General features: G+C 49.0%; 1 protein-coding gene across 5 annotated transcripts in view; it reads left to right on the forward strand.

The window, feature by feature from the left end:
* The window catches only part of EP400 (E1A binding protein p400), an 83,501-nt gene extending 68,849 nt beyond the window's left edge, over nt 1–14,652 (forward strand). For 3 of the 5 annotated variants that reach the window (XM_063144237.1, XM_063144238.1, XM_063144241.1), the window contains 11 exons: nt 336–527; nt 1,388–1,433; nt 1,532–1,641; nt 2,682–2,886; nt 4,188–4,360; nt 5,287–5,478; nt 7,621–7,843; nt 8,830–8,960; nt 9,637–9,795; nt 10,010–10,087; nt 11,974–14,652. In XM_063144237.1, coding sequence (XP_063000307.1) covers nt 336–527; nt 1,388–1,433; nt 1,532–1,641; nt 2,682–2,886; nt 4,188–4,360; nt 5,287–5,478; nt 7,621–7,843; nt 8,830–8,960; nt 9,637–9,795; nt 10,010–10,087; nt 11,974–12,243 — 1,779 coding nt within the window. In that variant the 3' untranslated portion in view covers nt 12,244–14,652. The remainder of the gene's footprint in view (nt 1–335; nt 528–1,387; nt 1,434–1,531; nt 1,642–2,681; nt 2,887–4,187; nt 4,361–5,286; nt 5,479–7,620; nt 7,844–8,829; nt 8,961–9,636; nt 9,796–10,009; nt 10,088–11,973) is intronic. The other 2 variants (XM_063144239.1, XM_063144240.1) reach the window with 1 other exon arrangement.
* Nucleotides 14,653–15,298: the final 646 nt, after the last annotated feature.

Below are 15,298 nucleotides of genomic sequence, written 5' to 3' on the forward strand. Positions count from 1 at the left end.
AAGGCTGAGTCGACCCGAGCCGGCTGCCTGAAACCAGCTTCCGCTGGGATCGAACTCAGGCCATGGGGAGAGTTTCGGCTGCAGAAACTGCTGCTTTACCCCTCTGCGCCACACGAGGCTCTTCTGTGTTCCTATACGTTACCAAAAAAACAGGCGTGGAGAAGACTTACCAGATCACCCATTGTCTGGAGTTCACGATATCTCCCTTTCAGCTCGGGAGGCTTTTAGCTGCACCCGAGAGGAAGCCAAGAGGGCTTTGGCCCTCTTAATAACTGCCCCTCCATTTGGGCCGCCTGAGTGGCAAGCGACACCTTTTTCTCTTCCTCCTTCCCCAGGCTCTGGCTGAGCAGCAACGGGCCCAGCAGCAAGCGGGGCCGCAGCAGCAACAGCAGCCTGGCCAGCAGCAAGCTCAGCAAGGGACAGCCCAGCAGGCCCAGCCTCAGCCCCAGGCTCAAGTGCAGGTGGTCCAGCAGCCCCAGGCCGTGGTGCAGGCGGCCGTGACCACCGTGGCCAACACTGCAGTCCTGGTAAGACATAGTCACTTGCAGGGCACCTATGGCGAGTCAGAAGCAGCCTCCAGGTGACCATGTAGCAGAACTAGGCAAAACTGGTTTCTCTTCTGGTTTTGGGGGTCACAAATGGCTTGTGACCTAGAACAGTAAAGGTTGTGGAGAGCAGGCTAATGGCCTAGCATGCCACAGGTGTCTTGTTCTTGTGGATTAGTATCCTTCGTGGATTTATCTGCCTTCCCTGCACTTTTGAATGGGCATTATTAGATGCCGGGGTTTCAAACGTTCGAGGCAGAGACATTGGATTTCTCTGCAGCACAGAGGTGGGGAACTTTTGGCCTTCCTATCATCCTTTTCTTTCGATTATGCGAGTTAGGACTGATGGAAGTTGTAGCCCACCAGACGTTTTGAGCTACAAGTTGCCCAGGTAGTCCATTTATGTCTTAACTGACGTGGAACCTAAAATGGTACCAGCAAAAGACTCGAAACCAAGATCCAGATTTTCTACAGTCACTCATGAACAAAAGGAATATGATGGCTGTAGTCCAGTTCATGCCTTGTTACAAACAGCAACAATAATGAGGGTGTAAAAGAAGACCAGTTTTGTTTTGTTTTTTAAATCTTTAACAGCGTTGGGAAGTATAATAAGCAACACAACCCATTGCAGTTTTTATCTGTTGTTGTGGCTAAATTTGTGTGTATGCTGTATTATTTCTTCAGTTAAAAAGCTTGAGTTCCTGTGAAGTTTATTAGGACTCCATCTAATTCTCATGAAGTTGCTTCAGATAATGCAGCTGGGAGCGTGTAGGTCTCGTGAACCTCCGTAGTATCGGTTTTGATCATGATTCTCTTCTTAACGCAAATTGTCTTTTGGCCAGGCTGGCACAATGAAAACCTCTGTGACTGGAACAAGCATCCAGACAGGTAAGGTGCACCTCCCACGGCAAAGTGTTGGGGGGGGGGGGGAAACGATAGCGCCTGTTTTCGTTGTGGTCCTAGAGTGACCTTGGCTTTTCTTTCAGCCACAGTGAGCGGGAATGTGATCGTGAACACCGTGGGCGGAGTCCCTGCAACTACGTTTCAGCCCATCAACAAAAGGCTGGCTTCTCCCGTTATCCCTGGAACGCTGGCAGTGAGTACATTCAAATCCCCAACATGTCACTCTTAGCATTGAATCAGAGCAGGGGCTTTAATCAAAGTCCGGTGGCACTAAATCAAAATGGGGGAAACGCCTCTCCCGACATGAACCTACCCGTACACTGCGCTCAACGTCTAAGGTCCTCCTCCGAGGGAAGCTCGCAGGATGGCAAAAAGCAGAGGGCCTTTTCAGTGGTGGCCCCCCCAATTATGGAATGATCTCCCCGATGAGGCTCGCCTGAAGCCAACTCTGTTATCTTTTCGGTGCCAGATCAAGACTTTTCTCTTCTCCCAGGCATTTAACAGCATTTAAGAATGCTTGGTTTATTTGTTTTTAATGGACCCCAGAACTGGTGTTTTTAAATGGATACCGTTGTTTTTATGTTTTTGATGGTTTTAAAATTTGTATACTTTTTAACGTTCACTGTTTTTAACTTTTGTAAGCCGCCAGAGAGCTTCGGCTCTGGGGCGGTATATAAATGTAGGAAGAAAGGAAAGGAACCTCTCGTGCAAGCACTGAGTCGTTACTGACTCTTGGAGGGCCGCCAGCTTTCACTGACGTTTCCTTGGCAGGCCTTATAGCAGGGTGGTTTGCCGCTGCCGTTGCAATAAATCAGTATTGATAGGGATAATAAATACCTAGAAGGGAGTCCTGAAGTTGAGAGGGAGGGAGGTGAAAGCAGAAGAACAGCTCTACAACCGTGCTGACCCTGTTCAGATGACACCGTTAAGCGTTTTGAGTTTATCGTTATGGCTTAGCGTCTCATATGAACCGTGACTTAGCCTAACCATGGTTTAAACCTGCTCACTAACCCTTTGCTGCAAAAGGGTTAGCGGCCTAACCATGGGCTTAAGCGTGTCGTCTGAACTGGCCCGCTTTGCCTCTTGCGCATTTTGGATCACAAATCACGGTTTGGGTTTCTGTGTGCGGCCAGCGCAAACCACAGCTTGCTGTGATGTCTGAATCAAGCGACTGGGCCAGGGCTGGTCTTACTCAAACGCTGCGAGGATTCATCGCGCTCTCCTTCCTTTTAGACTTCGGGAGGGACCGCAGCAGCCCAGGTGGTCCATACCCAGCAGAGAGCGGCTGTGGCACCTGCTGCAGCTGCCGAATTGGTAACCCTGGCATCTACCCCTGGGGTCCGAGCAGTGACGTCCGTGACGGCATCAGCTGTTGTCACCACTAACCTGAGCCCTGTCCAGACCCAGGCGAGATCCTTGGTCACTCAGGTCACCCCAGGTAAAAGAGTGTTAATTTTACACCGTTTTATTTTTTAAGCAGTGTTTCATTCTTAGACATGGATAACGCCATCTATAATTGTTGTTGTTGTTATTAATTATTATTGTATTCCCTCTCTTCTCGCTCGTGGTGGTTTTTCTAGACTTTGCGAAGTCATGCTGTCTTTTACTGATTGAGGAATTTCCTGACTGTTGAACGCATTTTAAGTAGGGCTCCTTTCTGGATGTTGGTGTGGGTGTATTTTGGCAGGCCCAGTTTCTGAAAGTTTTCTGTGTAGTTTTTGGATGTGATGCAAGTGACTGATGTGACGAATGGAACAATTGTGACCGTTCCCTGTCGTTATAGTTCTTTAACTTCCATAGCTAGTGGAGTATATTCTTTCTTTTCCTCTTCCTTTTCTACAATTATTATTATATTTATTTATTTCTCTCTCGTGGTGGCTCAGAGGCACCCTGGCCTTTATTTCTAAGTGTAAAGGACCCCCACCCACCCCCTGCTGTGTCACTATTTTGCATCGTGTCCTAGCTGGTGGATCTCCAGATTATAGCAAAGTAAAAATAACAAAATACCAAAGTGACCCATCAAGCCTGACTTCTGTTCACTCCTGTGTTAGATTAATCAGTGCAGATCTTTTGATCTAAACTAAACAAATGCCCCCAAGTAATTGAGCAGCAGATTATTATTATTATTATTTTAAAAGTTTAATTATTTCAACTCCAGACAAACGGCGAGTGTTTTGCACCATCTTAGAAGAGGTTTGCCTCAAGCCAGGAAGAAAGGGGAGAGAAGGAAAGGAGGGCTGTTCATAGAATCATAGAATCATAGAATAGCAGAGTTGGAAGGGGCCTACAAGGCCATCGAGTCCAACCCCCTGCTCAATGCAGGAATCCACCCTAAAGCATCCCTGACAGAGGGTTGTCCAGCTGCCTCTTGAAGGCCTCTAGTGTGGGAGAGCCCACAACCTCCCCAGGGAACTGATTCCGTTGTCGTACTGCTCTAACAGTCAGGAAGTTTTTCCTGATGTCCAGCCGGAATCTGGCTTCCTGTAACTTGAGCCCGTTATTCCGTGTCCTGCACTCTGGGAGGATCGAGAAGAGATCCTGGCCCTCCTCTGTGTGACAGCCTTTTAAATATTTGAAGAGTGCTATCATGTCTCCCCTCAATCTTCTCTTCTCCAGGCTAAACATGCCCAATTCTTTCAGTCTCTGAGGAAGGGAGCAGTGGGCTGGAAACTTGGGGCGTGTAATGCCAAGCCAGAAAGTCTTAAAATTCTTTTCCCTCCTCCCCCACCCTCCCACCAGCAGCTCCAGCAGGAGTACAGCTTTCAGGAAAGACCATCACCCCTGCACACTTCCAGCTTCTCCGGCAGCAGCAGCAACAGCAGGCCGCAGCCCAAGTGCAAGTCCCCCAGATCCAGGCTCAGGCTCAGGCCCAATCGCCAGCCCAGATTAAAGCTGTGGGCAAGTTATCGCAGGTGAGGAAGATGCTCCTGAAGGCCAGCGTCGGCTGGAGGGTTGTATCCATTCCTTCTTCTTCGTTTGCTTTCAACTGCAGCTGCTCCCAAAGTTCAAAGGGGTTGTGGGGCTCAACTTGGATACCTAAGGCAGGGCTTTGAATGCTCAGCCGAATTCCCAAAGTCCTCTGCGGGGCGTCAGCTCAGACCTCTGGCAGTAGCTGTCCAACTCCCCCCCCCCCGCTCCGTGCGGGATCCGCAGTGCAGCCTGCAGCATCCCCTGACCGGTGGCCGTCCAGCCTCCACTGAAACGGCCACAACGATGGAGAGTCCGCCGACTGCTCCGCTACGAAACAGCTTTCGGACGTTTCTCTCGGTCTTCAGCCCAAATCCGCTTCCCTGCCATTTCCACCTGTTGGTTCTTAATCCTGACCTCTGGAGCAACACAGGGTTTGGTTTATTTATTTTTTATTTATTTATTTAAGGATTTTTATGCCGCCATTCAGCCAAAAAAGGCTCTCACGGCGGCTTACAAAAGTATTTCTTGACAGTCCCTGCCCACAGGCTTACAATCTAAAAGACATGACACAAAAGGAAAAGGGATTGGGAGGGAGGAGGAGGAGGGGGGAAAGGAAAGCAAATTCAGGCACTACAATCTTAGTTGCAAAGTTCAGCAGTTACAGTTGACAGCAGGAGGGAGGGGGCTCTCAGCTGGAGCTGGACCCAGGCACGGTAGAGAGGTGCCTGGCTGCTGCTTCCTCCCTCACTGGTGGCCCCTGCAGAGACAGACAACAGACAACCCTCTCCTGGCTCCGAAAACCAAGTGTCGGAACCGAAAGCCGTGTATGGGTGGGTGGGTGGTGTGGAGAATGCTCATGATCAAGAGCTCTGTGAGCAGACGACAAACAGGAGAACCCAACCCGAGACGTGTGTTTCCCCCCCTTCAGGAGCAGCTCATCAAGTTGCAGAAGCAGAAGCTGCAGCAGGCCCAGCCCGGCGCCCAGCAGCAGGCAGCTCAGGTCCAGGTGCAGCAGCAGCAGCAGCAGCAACAAAACCAGCAGCTCACGGCTGTCGCAGCACCGAGGCCAGGGGCAGTCCTCACCGGCACCACGGTCACAAACCTCCAGGTGGCCCGCCTTGTGAGTTACTCTTTCTTCTCCTAGTGGCAGCCTTCGTGTAACCGGCAGGGCTCTGCTGGGCTGGATTTGGGCCTGCCTAGCACAGCATCCCCTGTCCCGCAGTGGCCAGGCAGTCATATCTGGGAAGCTCACTAGCAGAGCATGCCAGAACCACCCTTCCGCTGCGTTTGCCCCCCAGCGACTGGTATTCGAAGCGTGGCGTTTCCATGCAGCTATGGTGGCTTCTAGTTCCACGTCGCCGTCGTAGTGGTTGATAGGACTCCTCCTCCTTGATGGATTTGCCTCATCCCCTTTTTGAGCTCTCTAAGCCTTTGCTGCATCTCCTGGCAGCAGATTCCAGAAGCTGTTGTTGCGTGATGCAGGGCTGCCGCCTTCTTTTTGCCTTCCCCATCCCGAATCGGTCCCCAGTCGACTTCTGACTGAGAGCTCTGCTATTATGGCACAGCAGGAAGAAAATAGACCTGAGCGCCGCTTCCTTCTTTTGCTGTGCATAATTTTGCAAAAACTATTGCAAATAAACTATTGCAAAAACTATTGCAAAAACTATTGCAAAATGGGGGACGCATAGCTGATGCTCTGAACGGCAGAATCCAGTAGCTCTCAGAGAGCAGTAAGGATTTGAACTTCTACGTATAAAACACGTAATAATCTCCCCTGCCCCCCCCCACCCTTTTTGGCTAAATTAAAAAGTTTGTAAATGGAAGGGTGGCCTCTTTGGCTTTAAGGCTGTTGTTCCCCGCCTCGAACCAAATGGAGAGGTGGGTAAGAAATAAAATTATTATTAATGCATAGCAGACTTATCTCTTCTCAACAAATCCATGACTTGTCTATCCTAGGGTGACCCTGTGGAAAGGAGGACAGGGCTCCTGTATCTTTAACAGTTGTATTGAAAAGGGAATTTCAGCAGGTGTCCTTTGTATATATGGAGAACCTGGTGAAATTTCCTCTTCATCACAACAGTTAAAGCTGCAGGTGCCCTGCCCTCTTTTAAATCTGGTCACTCTAGTATAGCTCCTGCAGCTTTAACTGTCTATCCTAGGGTGACCCCATGGAAAGGAGGACAGGGCTCCTGTATCTTTAACAGTTGTATTGAAAAGGGAATTTCAGCAGGTGTCAGTTGTACATATGGAGAACCTGGTGAAATTCCCTCTTCGTCACAACAGTTAAAGCTGAAGGAGCCCTGCCCTCTTTTAAATCTGGTCACTCTAGTATAGCTCCTGCAGCTTTAACTGTTGTGACGAAGAGGGAATTTCACCAGGTTCTCCATATATACAAATGACACCTGCTGAAATTCCCTTTTCTATGCAACTGTTAGAGATACAGGAGCCCTGTCCTCCTTTTCATAGGGTCACCCTAGTCTATCCGCTTCTTGTATTTCTGACTACTTTGTGAAGGGAGGGGCTGTCACCTTTCCCCCTTGGGGAGGCCCAGGAGCTGAGTCCACCTATGCTGCTCCCCGTGTAACAAGGGCAGGCAAATCGCACACACATTTTCTATCTCTGCTTCTTTGCTAATGTGCAAAGCAGGGAACCTCTCGTGCAAGCACTGAGTCATTACTGACTCTTGGAGGGACGCCAGCTTTCGCTGACGTTTTCTTGGCAGGCCTTATAGCGGGGTGGTTTGTCGTTGCCTTCCCTGGCCGTGATTCCCTTTCCCCCAGCTAGCTGGGTACTCATTTTACCGACCTTGGGAGGATGGAAGGCTGAGTCGACCCGAGCCGGCTGCCTGAAACCAGCTTCCTCTGGGATCGAACTCAGGCTGTGGGGAGAGTTTCAGCTGCAGAAACTGCTGCTTTACCACTCTGCACCACACGAGGCTTCCCAAAATCCTCTGCAGTGCACAGGAGTAGCACATCAGACAGAGCAATATGGAACAATGTCCCTGAGGTCCAAAAGGTTTGAACGCCACAGAGACGGGAGCCTAAAATGCTGGGTGCAAGCAAAGGTCTCTTCCTTAGGCCGCTCTGCGCCACACGGACCTTTAAATCACATTCTGAAGCTAGGTGGGCCTTTATTCCTCTGTATCCAAGATGAGCGTGTTACGCTTTGGTTGAATTCCGCCACCACCACCACCACCCCCAGCGAGCAAATAGGCAGATCTTTCTTTATGCCTGTAAAATGACCCCAGTCCCTTCCTGCTCAGACTCGTGTTGCTGCTTCCCAGCTTCAAGCGCAAGGCCAGATCCAGGCCCAGACGCCGCAGGCGGCCCAGGTGGCTTTGGCGAAACCTCCAGTGGTGTCCGTTCCGGCTGCCGTGGTATCATCCGCAGGGGTCACCACACTCCCTGTTACCGTCGCTGGCATTAGCGTTGCTATTGGGCAGCCGCAGAAGGCAGCAGGTATTTCAACCGTTTCCAGAACCTCAGGTTTGTGTGTGTGTATGTGTGTCTGTGTTTGGTGGTAGGGGATTAGAAAGAGAAAAGACTTCTGGGCATAACTAGCTGTTCACGTCAAGCTTCTCTCCTTCCCTGGCAGTGATGCCAAAAATGTCTCCCTTGATTAGAGACGTCTCTGATATCTCTATCATAATGTGTTTTAGTGACAGTGAAATCTCTGATTGGCCCATGTTCAGTGGCTCAAGGAACCTGTGCAGTTTTCTGTCCAACATCTACGAGGGAAAGGAGAGCTGTCAGTTTGGCTGTGATTGAAACCATGTACAAGAACAGGTTGAGCTCTGGCAGGAGGTCCTGGGATGTTTTTGTTCGTTACGGAAATGTCAAACCCAGCATTTGTTCAGAATTTGAGCCAAAGTGGCTTTTGTCAAAATGTGCAAACAAATAAGATAAAAATAAAACGAATCCTTTATGGTAGTAAAACAAAATATATTACGTTGCGACAGGAACGTGTCAAAGAAAACAAGCCACCTACCAAATCAACCTGTCCGAAAGATTGGGGCAAAATACGTTTGCCCCATTTTAAAATGTATTGTTTTTATCTAATTACTCTGAATTGGTTGTGTTTTCCTTTCGGGTATAAACTTGTATTGGTCTGTGACCGTAATCAACCAGGTATTCATTGGTCTGTGACCGTAATCAACCAGGTTCCAAAGGCCTTCATGGAGACCTGTATTTTGATGGGGCCTGAAGGATTGCATTCCAGGGAGCTTTTCTCCACAATATCGCATGTCAGCAGCTGAAGGCCCACTGTTCTTAGGGGGCAGAGTCACTGTGACCTGTACACATTTTGGAATAGCTGCTGAGGGCAATTCACATTGCTGAACCCCCAGGCTATTGCCATGGGCAGCTGTTGGGGAAATGCACCCCATGCACGCCTAACATCCGTCAGGATTGCGAGCGTTCTCTCAGAACCAGGAGAGCGACGCGCCCCGTTCTGTTCTTTGTCTCACGTGCAGGAGGACAGACCGTGGTGGCTCAGCCGCTGCACGTCCAGCATCTTCTGAAGATGAAGCACCATCAAGCAGCCCAGCAACAGAAAGCCATCCAGCCCCAGGTCACCCAAGGACAAGCTGGTGTCCAGCAAAAGGTCCGTCTCTCTCCCCTCACTTCCTCCGCACTGCCATTCCGTTTGCATTTATTTAAAGCCATTGCCAACACTGCATGTGGGAGGCTGGATAAATAATTATTATTATTATTATTATTATTATTATTATTATTATTATTATTATTATTATCATTATTATTATTATCCCACCTTTTGCCCAATACTGGGCCTCAAGGCGATCTTACAAAGTTTAAAACATACATTGTAAAACCTAGGAAAAGAAATGTACAAAAAACAAAAAAATACACAACAAAATTATAAGTCCTTAACATAGATGGAGGACCAAATTATTCTCCACAGTCCTGCTGGAACAAACAAGTTTTAGCCTGCTTCCGAAAGCATATCAAGGAGGGAGCCAGCCTAGCTTCCCCGGGAAGAGAGTTCCAGAGCACTGGAGCAGCCACCGAGAAGGCCCTCTCCCATGTTCCCACCAAGCATGCCTGTGAAGATGGTGGGACTGAAAGAAGGGCTTCTCCAGAAGATCTCAAAGCACGGGCAGGCTCATAAGGGAGAATACGGCCTCTCAGATAAATTGGCCGTTGGAAGCTTCCTCGAGGTGGAGGCGAATCCTGTGGGCCTCATCGCCTCTTCCTTGGAAGTGGGGAAGAGCCTGTCTACGCGCGTTGAGAGAGCCCCTTCTCCTCCTTGGCTGTTTCAGATCAATGCCCAGCAAGTCACCGTCCAGGCCCAGCAGCAGACGGCCCAGCAGCAGAAAGTCTACGCGACGCAGCCGGCCATTAAAGCACAGTTCCTACCGACGTCGCTTTCTCAGGGCCAGAAACCTGGCGTAACCCAACAAGTCCAGACCCAAATACAGGTACGGGTCAACCTGGCGCTCTCGCCTCTCTGGGGGTTGGGGAATCAGCGTCACATGCCAAGGGCCCCTTTCCCTGCTGCTGTTCGGTGCTCTTTTTCCGCCCAGTTCAACACACCTCCCTCCCCAGTCCATCCGTATGGAACCTACCGACATTTGCTGGACGTGAGCTCCTGTGGTTCACCCAGGACTTCCCCCAAATGTGCTGCTCTTACAGGTTGCCAAGATTCCACAAGTGGTGCCGCCCCAGCCGACGGTAGCCAACATCCAGCAGGTGGTTTCGGTGTCCCAGCAGGTAAGGATCTCTGGAACTTGCTTTCAGTGAAGTTAGCACCGCATTGGTTCCACACGGCTGCTTTGGGTGGCTGGCTTGGGCCTGCTCTGGCTCCATTTATTTATATTTATTCATTATAGCACTTTTATCCCACCCTTTAGCCAAAAAAAAAAAAAAAAAGGCTCTCACGGCAGCTTACAAAAATATTTTTAAGACCGTCCCTGCCCACAGGCTTACAATCTAAAAAAGAAGAAGCAAAAAAAAAAAAAAAAGCATGACACAAAAGAAAAGGGGATTGGGAGGGAGGAGGAAAAAAGAAGAAGAAAGCAAATTCAGGCGCTAGATTCCTAGTCTCAAAGTTCAGCTTCCTTTCCCTCTCCCTCTGATAGCCTTGTATAGATCAAGGCATGATGGAGGGATGCCTGGCTGCCACTTCCTTTCCCTCTCTGATGGCCTCAGTAGCAACAGTTGTTAGCAGGAGGGAGGGGGGCTCTGAGCTGGAGCTGGACCCAGGCACGATGGAGAGGTGCCTAGCTGCTGCTTCCTCCCTCACTGGTGGCCTCTGCAGTGACAGTTGGTAGCAGGAGGGAGAGGGGCTCTCAGCTGGAGCTGGACCCAGGCACGATGGAGAGGTACCTAGCTGCTGCTTCCTCCCTCACTGGTGGCCTTTGCAGTGACAGTTGGTAGCAGGAGGGAGGGGGGCTCTCAGCTGGAGCTGGACCCAGGCACGATGGAGAGGTGCCTGGCGGCTGCTTCCTTTCCATTGTGAAGATCAGTGTCCTTATGACCAGCCCTCTGCAGGTCAGTGATGGCTCCAGGGTATTGTTTTCAGAAGGGCCCTTGCCTTCTTGCCGCTATTCGTCACGACCTGCTCCTCCTCCTCCTCCTCGTCACTGCTGTGCCACTTGCTTGCTTGACAGGCAGAGAGCCAGTGAGTGTGCAGGCAGCAGCATGTCCTGCTCTTCCTCCTCCACCCTGTGTTGTCCAGGCCAGAGTTGACAGGAAGGTGAACAAGGAGGTTGCAAGGGAGAAGAGAAGGAGCAGGTCCAGGGGGCTCAAGCCACTGGGCCCTCGGCAGGTGCCCGACCATGCCTACCCTCGACCCTGGTCCTGGCTTGCTAAAACGATCCACCCTCAGAGACCAGGCAACTGCAGTTTAACATCTTGTGACCCTATTTGCTACTACCAAACTCGTTTTCTGTGTGCCGATCCGTATGTGGTCCGAACGGCACCATCCGTGCCCAAGAGGGAGGGTTTTCAACAGGCTTGGAGAAACCATGGCTTTTTTTTTACAGAAGTCAAATAAAACCTTTAGAGAGCTTCGGCTAGTGGGCGGCATAGAAATGAAATTAGATAGATAAATGAATAAAACAGCCTAAGCAGGAACCAAAAACCAGCCCGTGAAGGACTTGTCTATGGAATGCCAACTGACTACTGGAAATGGGGGAAATACTGGGAAAACGGGGGTGGCAGCGGGGTGGGGTGGGGGGATAGAATGGAATATCCTGGAAAAAGACCTGGCTGGCTGGTTAGAACCACGCACAGGGCGCTCTGCGCTGCAACCTTTTGTTGCAGACCCTACTCTTTTTCGTCTTTTAAACGGATTAATTTACGTCCCGTACTGTCAGCCATGTTAATGGCCCCATGCTGACTTGCCGCCTAAAAGGAAAGCCATGTAATCAAAATAGTCTTTAAAAGAAATACACAGAGCAATACCGAATAAGGCGGCGGCAAATAGAACGGTCTCCGCCTGGTGCTGGAAAAGCGAGAGACCTCAGGCCCGGAGCCAGGCGAGTCTCCCCAGGGAAAGCACGCCCACGTCGGGCGGCACAACCCAACGGTTCTCCTCTTGGCCGCTTCCTCATGTCACATTTTTCTCCCTCTCTCTCCCCCCTCCGCGCCCCAAGGTCCAAGCTCAGCCACAGACAGTCACTTTGTCCCAGACGACGGCCGGACAGCACCAGGTCCAAGTGATCCCGGCCACCACCGGTGCTGCTCAAGTGGTCCCTCAGAAACTGATACAGCAGCAGGTTGTCACGACCGCATCCCCCCAGATCCAAGCTCCCGGAGTCCAGAACCCGGCCCAGGCGCCGGCAGCGTCCGACAGCCAGACTCAGCAAGCCAAAGTGCAAATGAGGGCTCCGGTGAGATTAAAGGCTCCCAACAAGCCCACTTGAGCTCCTGACAGGCCGCCCGCGAACAAGGGGGAACGCAGCATTTCATGTTTCCCACGATCTGGCCAAGAGAGGGGCAGGGTCCCCGCCAGGAGAAGGTGGGCGGCCCAGAGCCTCTCTCGGAAGCTGCACTTTGTGTCGGGAACCCTCGATTCCAAATCAACTCCCGAGGAGGACGCTCGTCTAAACCACACAGCGTGTAAATATTGAAAGACTTGATCTCTCTGCCTGTTCTCACAGAAACATCAGAAGGAGGCAGCATTCCAATTTCAGTAGAAACTTGTCCACGCGTTCTGTCATTTCATCTTCACTGCCAGTGGGAAATCTAGAGTGGGGAGGGTTGGGCGTATCTTTCAAAGGCAACGCTCCGTCAGCAGCCGGCAAAACACGGCCTGCTCCCCTTCTTTAGAAGCTGAGTTGTGACAAGCCTTTCATAAAGGGGTGGGAGGCGGAGAGAGATTGAGAGAGAGAGAGAGAGAGAGACTTGTTGAAAGCACTCCCTGCAACATTTAGCTAATAAATGTGAAGATTTGTAAGTATCTGTAATTACGAACCATATTTCAGTCTCCATTCTATTGTAAGTTTTTTTTTCTTTCTTTTTTAAAAAAACATTTCCTAGTTGCCTGTTGGGGAGTTTTGGGGTGGGTTTTATTTAAAAAAAATTTTTTTGGTGTACAGTTTTTTGAAGCACCATCTCTAGGCCTTTGCTCCCATTTTTCACCATTAAGGTAATACCTGTTCTAGGCATGTGTTTGGGTGTGTGTGTGTGTGTGTGTGCGTGGGATAAATTCTGTGTAATTAGTAGCTGTGTGTTTTAATTGTAACCCACCATTTCTCCCCGCCCTGCACCCCCCTCCTAATTTGTAAATGGAAATGTTTGATTCCTGTCGCTAAGCAAATGACGTGTTGTCCTTGTTTCTCACGGGGGCATTGAGACTGGAAGGACACCTGTCTCACGGAAGTTCCATGCGTCGGTTTTGTTCCGCGCTTGCAAATCTGTTTTTCGCCCCCCCAACGTTCGGTTACGTTTCCGCTCAGGAAGAAGAGCAGATGGAACGTTTCAGTCTAATTATTCAGTTGTTTACTAAAGGTAAAACCTTCAGGGGGACGTTTGGGTTATTAATTTTGCAAAGGTAGTCCTTCGTACTGTTGTTTTGAGTTTTCCCAAGCCAACCAAGAAGCAGTTTGGAGCGGAAGCTTCGAACCCCGCCCCACAACTATATACATTTTCCTAAAAGGCAAAATCTCTTTGCCATGAATTGAAGACTGCCCCTCAGACTGTCTGGTGTTTTAGCTATTAAACCGGACAATGTGCCATGAGGACAAAGGGCGATACTGGGAATCTGACCAAAAAAAAACCAGAGAAAAGGCGAGGTCCATGATCCACAGGAAGAGAATACATGCACACTATGGAACTACGCGTGCAGTTGGAGACGCCTCCTGCGGTCTCCATCCATCTGAAGAGACAAACCTTTTTAAAAAGAACAAGCCTACAGTTTTTGAGTCTTTTCTGGAAATTCCTGCAGAAAAAAACATAACCGTGCCGAAAGCTTGTGGATTGTGGGCAATTTGAATATCTGTTCTACATATGTACAATTTTGGGGTGGGACTGTCTGGTATCCAAGAGAGCTTAGACAAAAACTAGACGTCTCTGCTAATTTTGAATGTGCAAAGTTCCTACTCTCAGTGAACTTAAATGTTTTCCTCCTGCAAAGTACTATTTTTGTTGGAGCCTTCATTTTTACAGACGTCACGTGTTTGCTTTAAAAACAAAACAAAACCCTGTGCTTGTACATGAAGGAAGTAGAGACAGGCTGTTAAATGCCCTTTTCTCCGAACAGTTTTGTTTACCGTTACCTCTCTTTTATTAGCGTATGTTTGTGAGAGCTGCTAGTAGGCAAGACAGTGAAATTATAACATTGCAAACTAAACGCAACAGCACAAGACGACGTTGGGCAGAAGCCACTGGGAATGTCTCTTGCATTAGTCTCTTTGGAAATGAGTTGAACTTAGCACCCCCTCCTTCTGTCTCTCCCCCCCCTTCTTAAAATGTGTAGGTAGCTCTGATTTTCTCAAAATGTTGTCAGTCTTATTTAAATCTTCCTTATGTTCACAAATGCAGTGGGGTGAAACTACAGAATAGAGCTAAGGGCAGCCAGAGTGTTCTGTTTCTGAGCATGTCAGTGGAAGCAATGTCTGTTTCCAAGGACAGTGAACGTGAAAATTGGATCTCCCTCAATTTCTGTCTCCCCCTCCCTGACCTTCCCCCCCCCCACAAAAAAAGTGTGTTAGGAAGCCAGTCTAACTTGTAAATATCTTTATGAACATAAAACATTTGTACTTGACCAGTAGGATTGTAAGGCCTTGTGTTGTATCCTACCTGAAGGTGTAATAAAGTGTACATTTTTATAACGCTCTTGTCCTGATTTGCACTTACTAAACTTGTGTATTTTGCGATGTCCCTTTGCTTCTCTCTCCTCCTCATGAGATTTGAGCTTTCTAAAGCCCTGGAATTTAAGGTCAAACAGTTGGCAATCTTAAAACACACAGAGTGTCTCCACAGTATTTCTCTTGTTGTAGAAATGCATATACTGCCACTCAGCTGTGCTTGGGATGCAGTTTACATTTTTTTAAAACGGTTTTTCTTCTACGCATTTTAGTTATTCTTGGGATGGGGTGTCCTGTGCCCAAAGAAAATTCGGGCCAGACATAATCCAACCCCATCTTAAAGAGAATACTCTCTTGGAAGGGGTGGGTGTGTCATTTGGGGATCGTACTCTCATTTCTTTTTGTAGTTGTCATCTGGGGTCATTGTTAATGAGTATTGTGCAAAACTGGATGAGTTTGATTCTGTGGGGTGAAGGGGAAATATTAGTACCCTCTTTATTAAAAACAAAGGAAAAATACCATTACATCACAAAAAAATCAACAGTTGGCTACATGTGCAATTTTGCTTTCCAAGCATTTTGTAATATGTGATGAGCTTCATTGATCCTGGATCTGTTTTTATAGTTATTTATAAAGTTGTTTACAGTGATTTTAGTCACATGTTTCTGTG

The sequence above is a fragment of the Elgaria multicarinata genome, chromosome 18, assembly GCF_023053635.1.
Source record: "Elgaria multicarinata webbii isolate HBS135686 ecotype San Diego chromosome 18, rElgMul1.1.pri, whole genome shotgun sequence".
Lineage (NCBI taxonomy): Eukaryota > Metazoa > Chordata > Lepidosauria > Squamata > Anguidae > Elgaria > Elgaria multicarinata.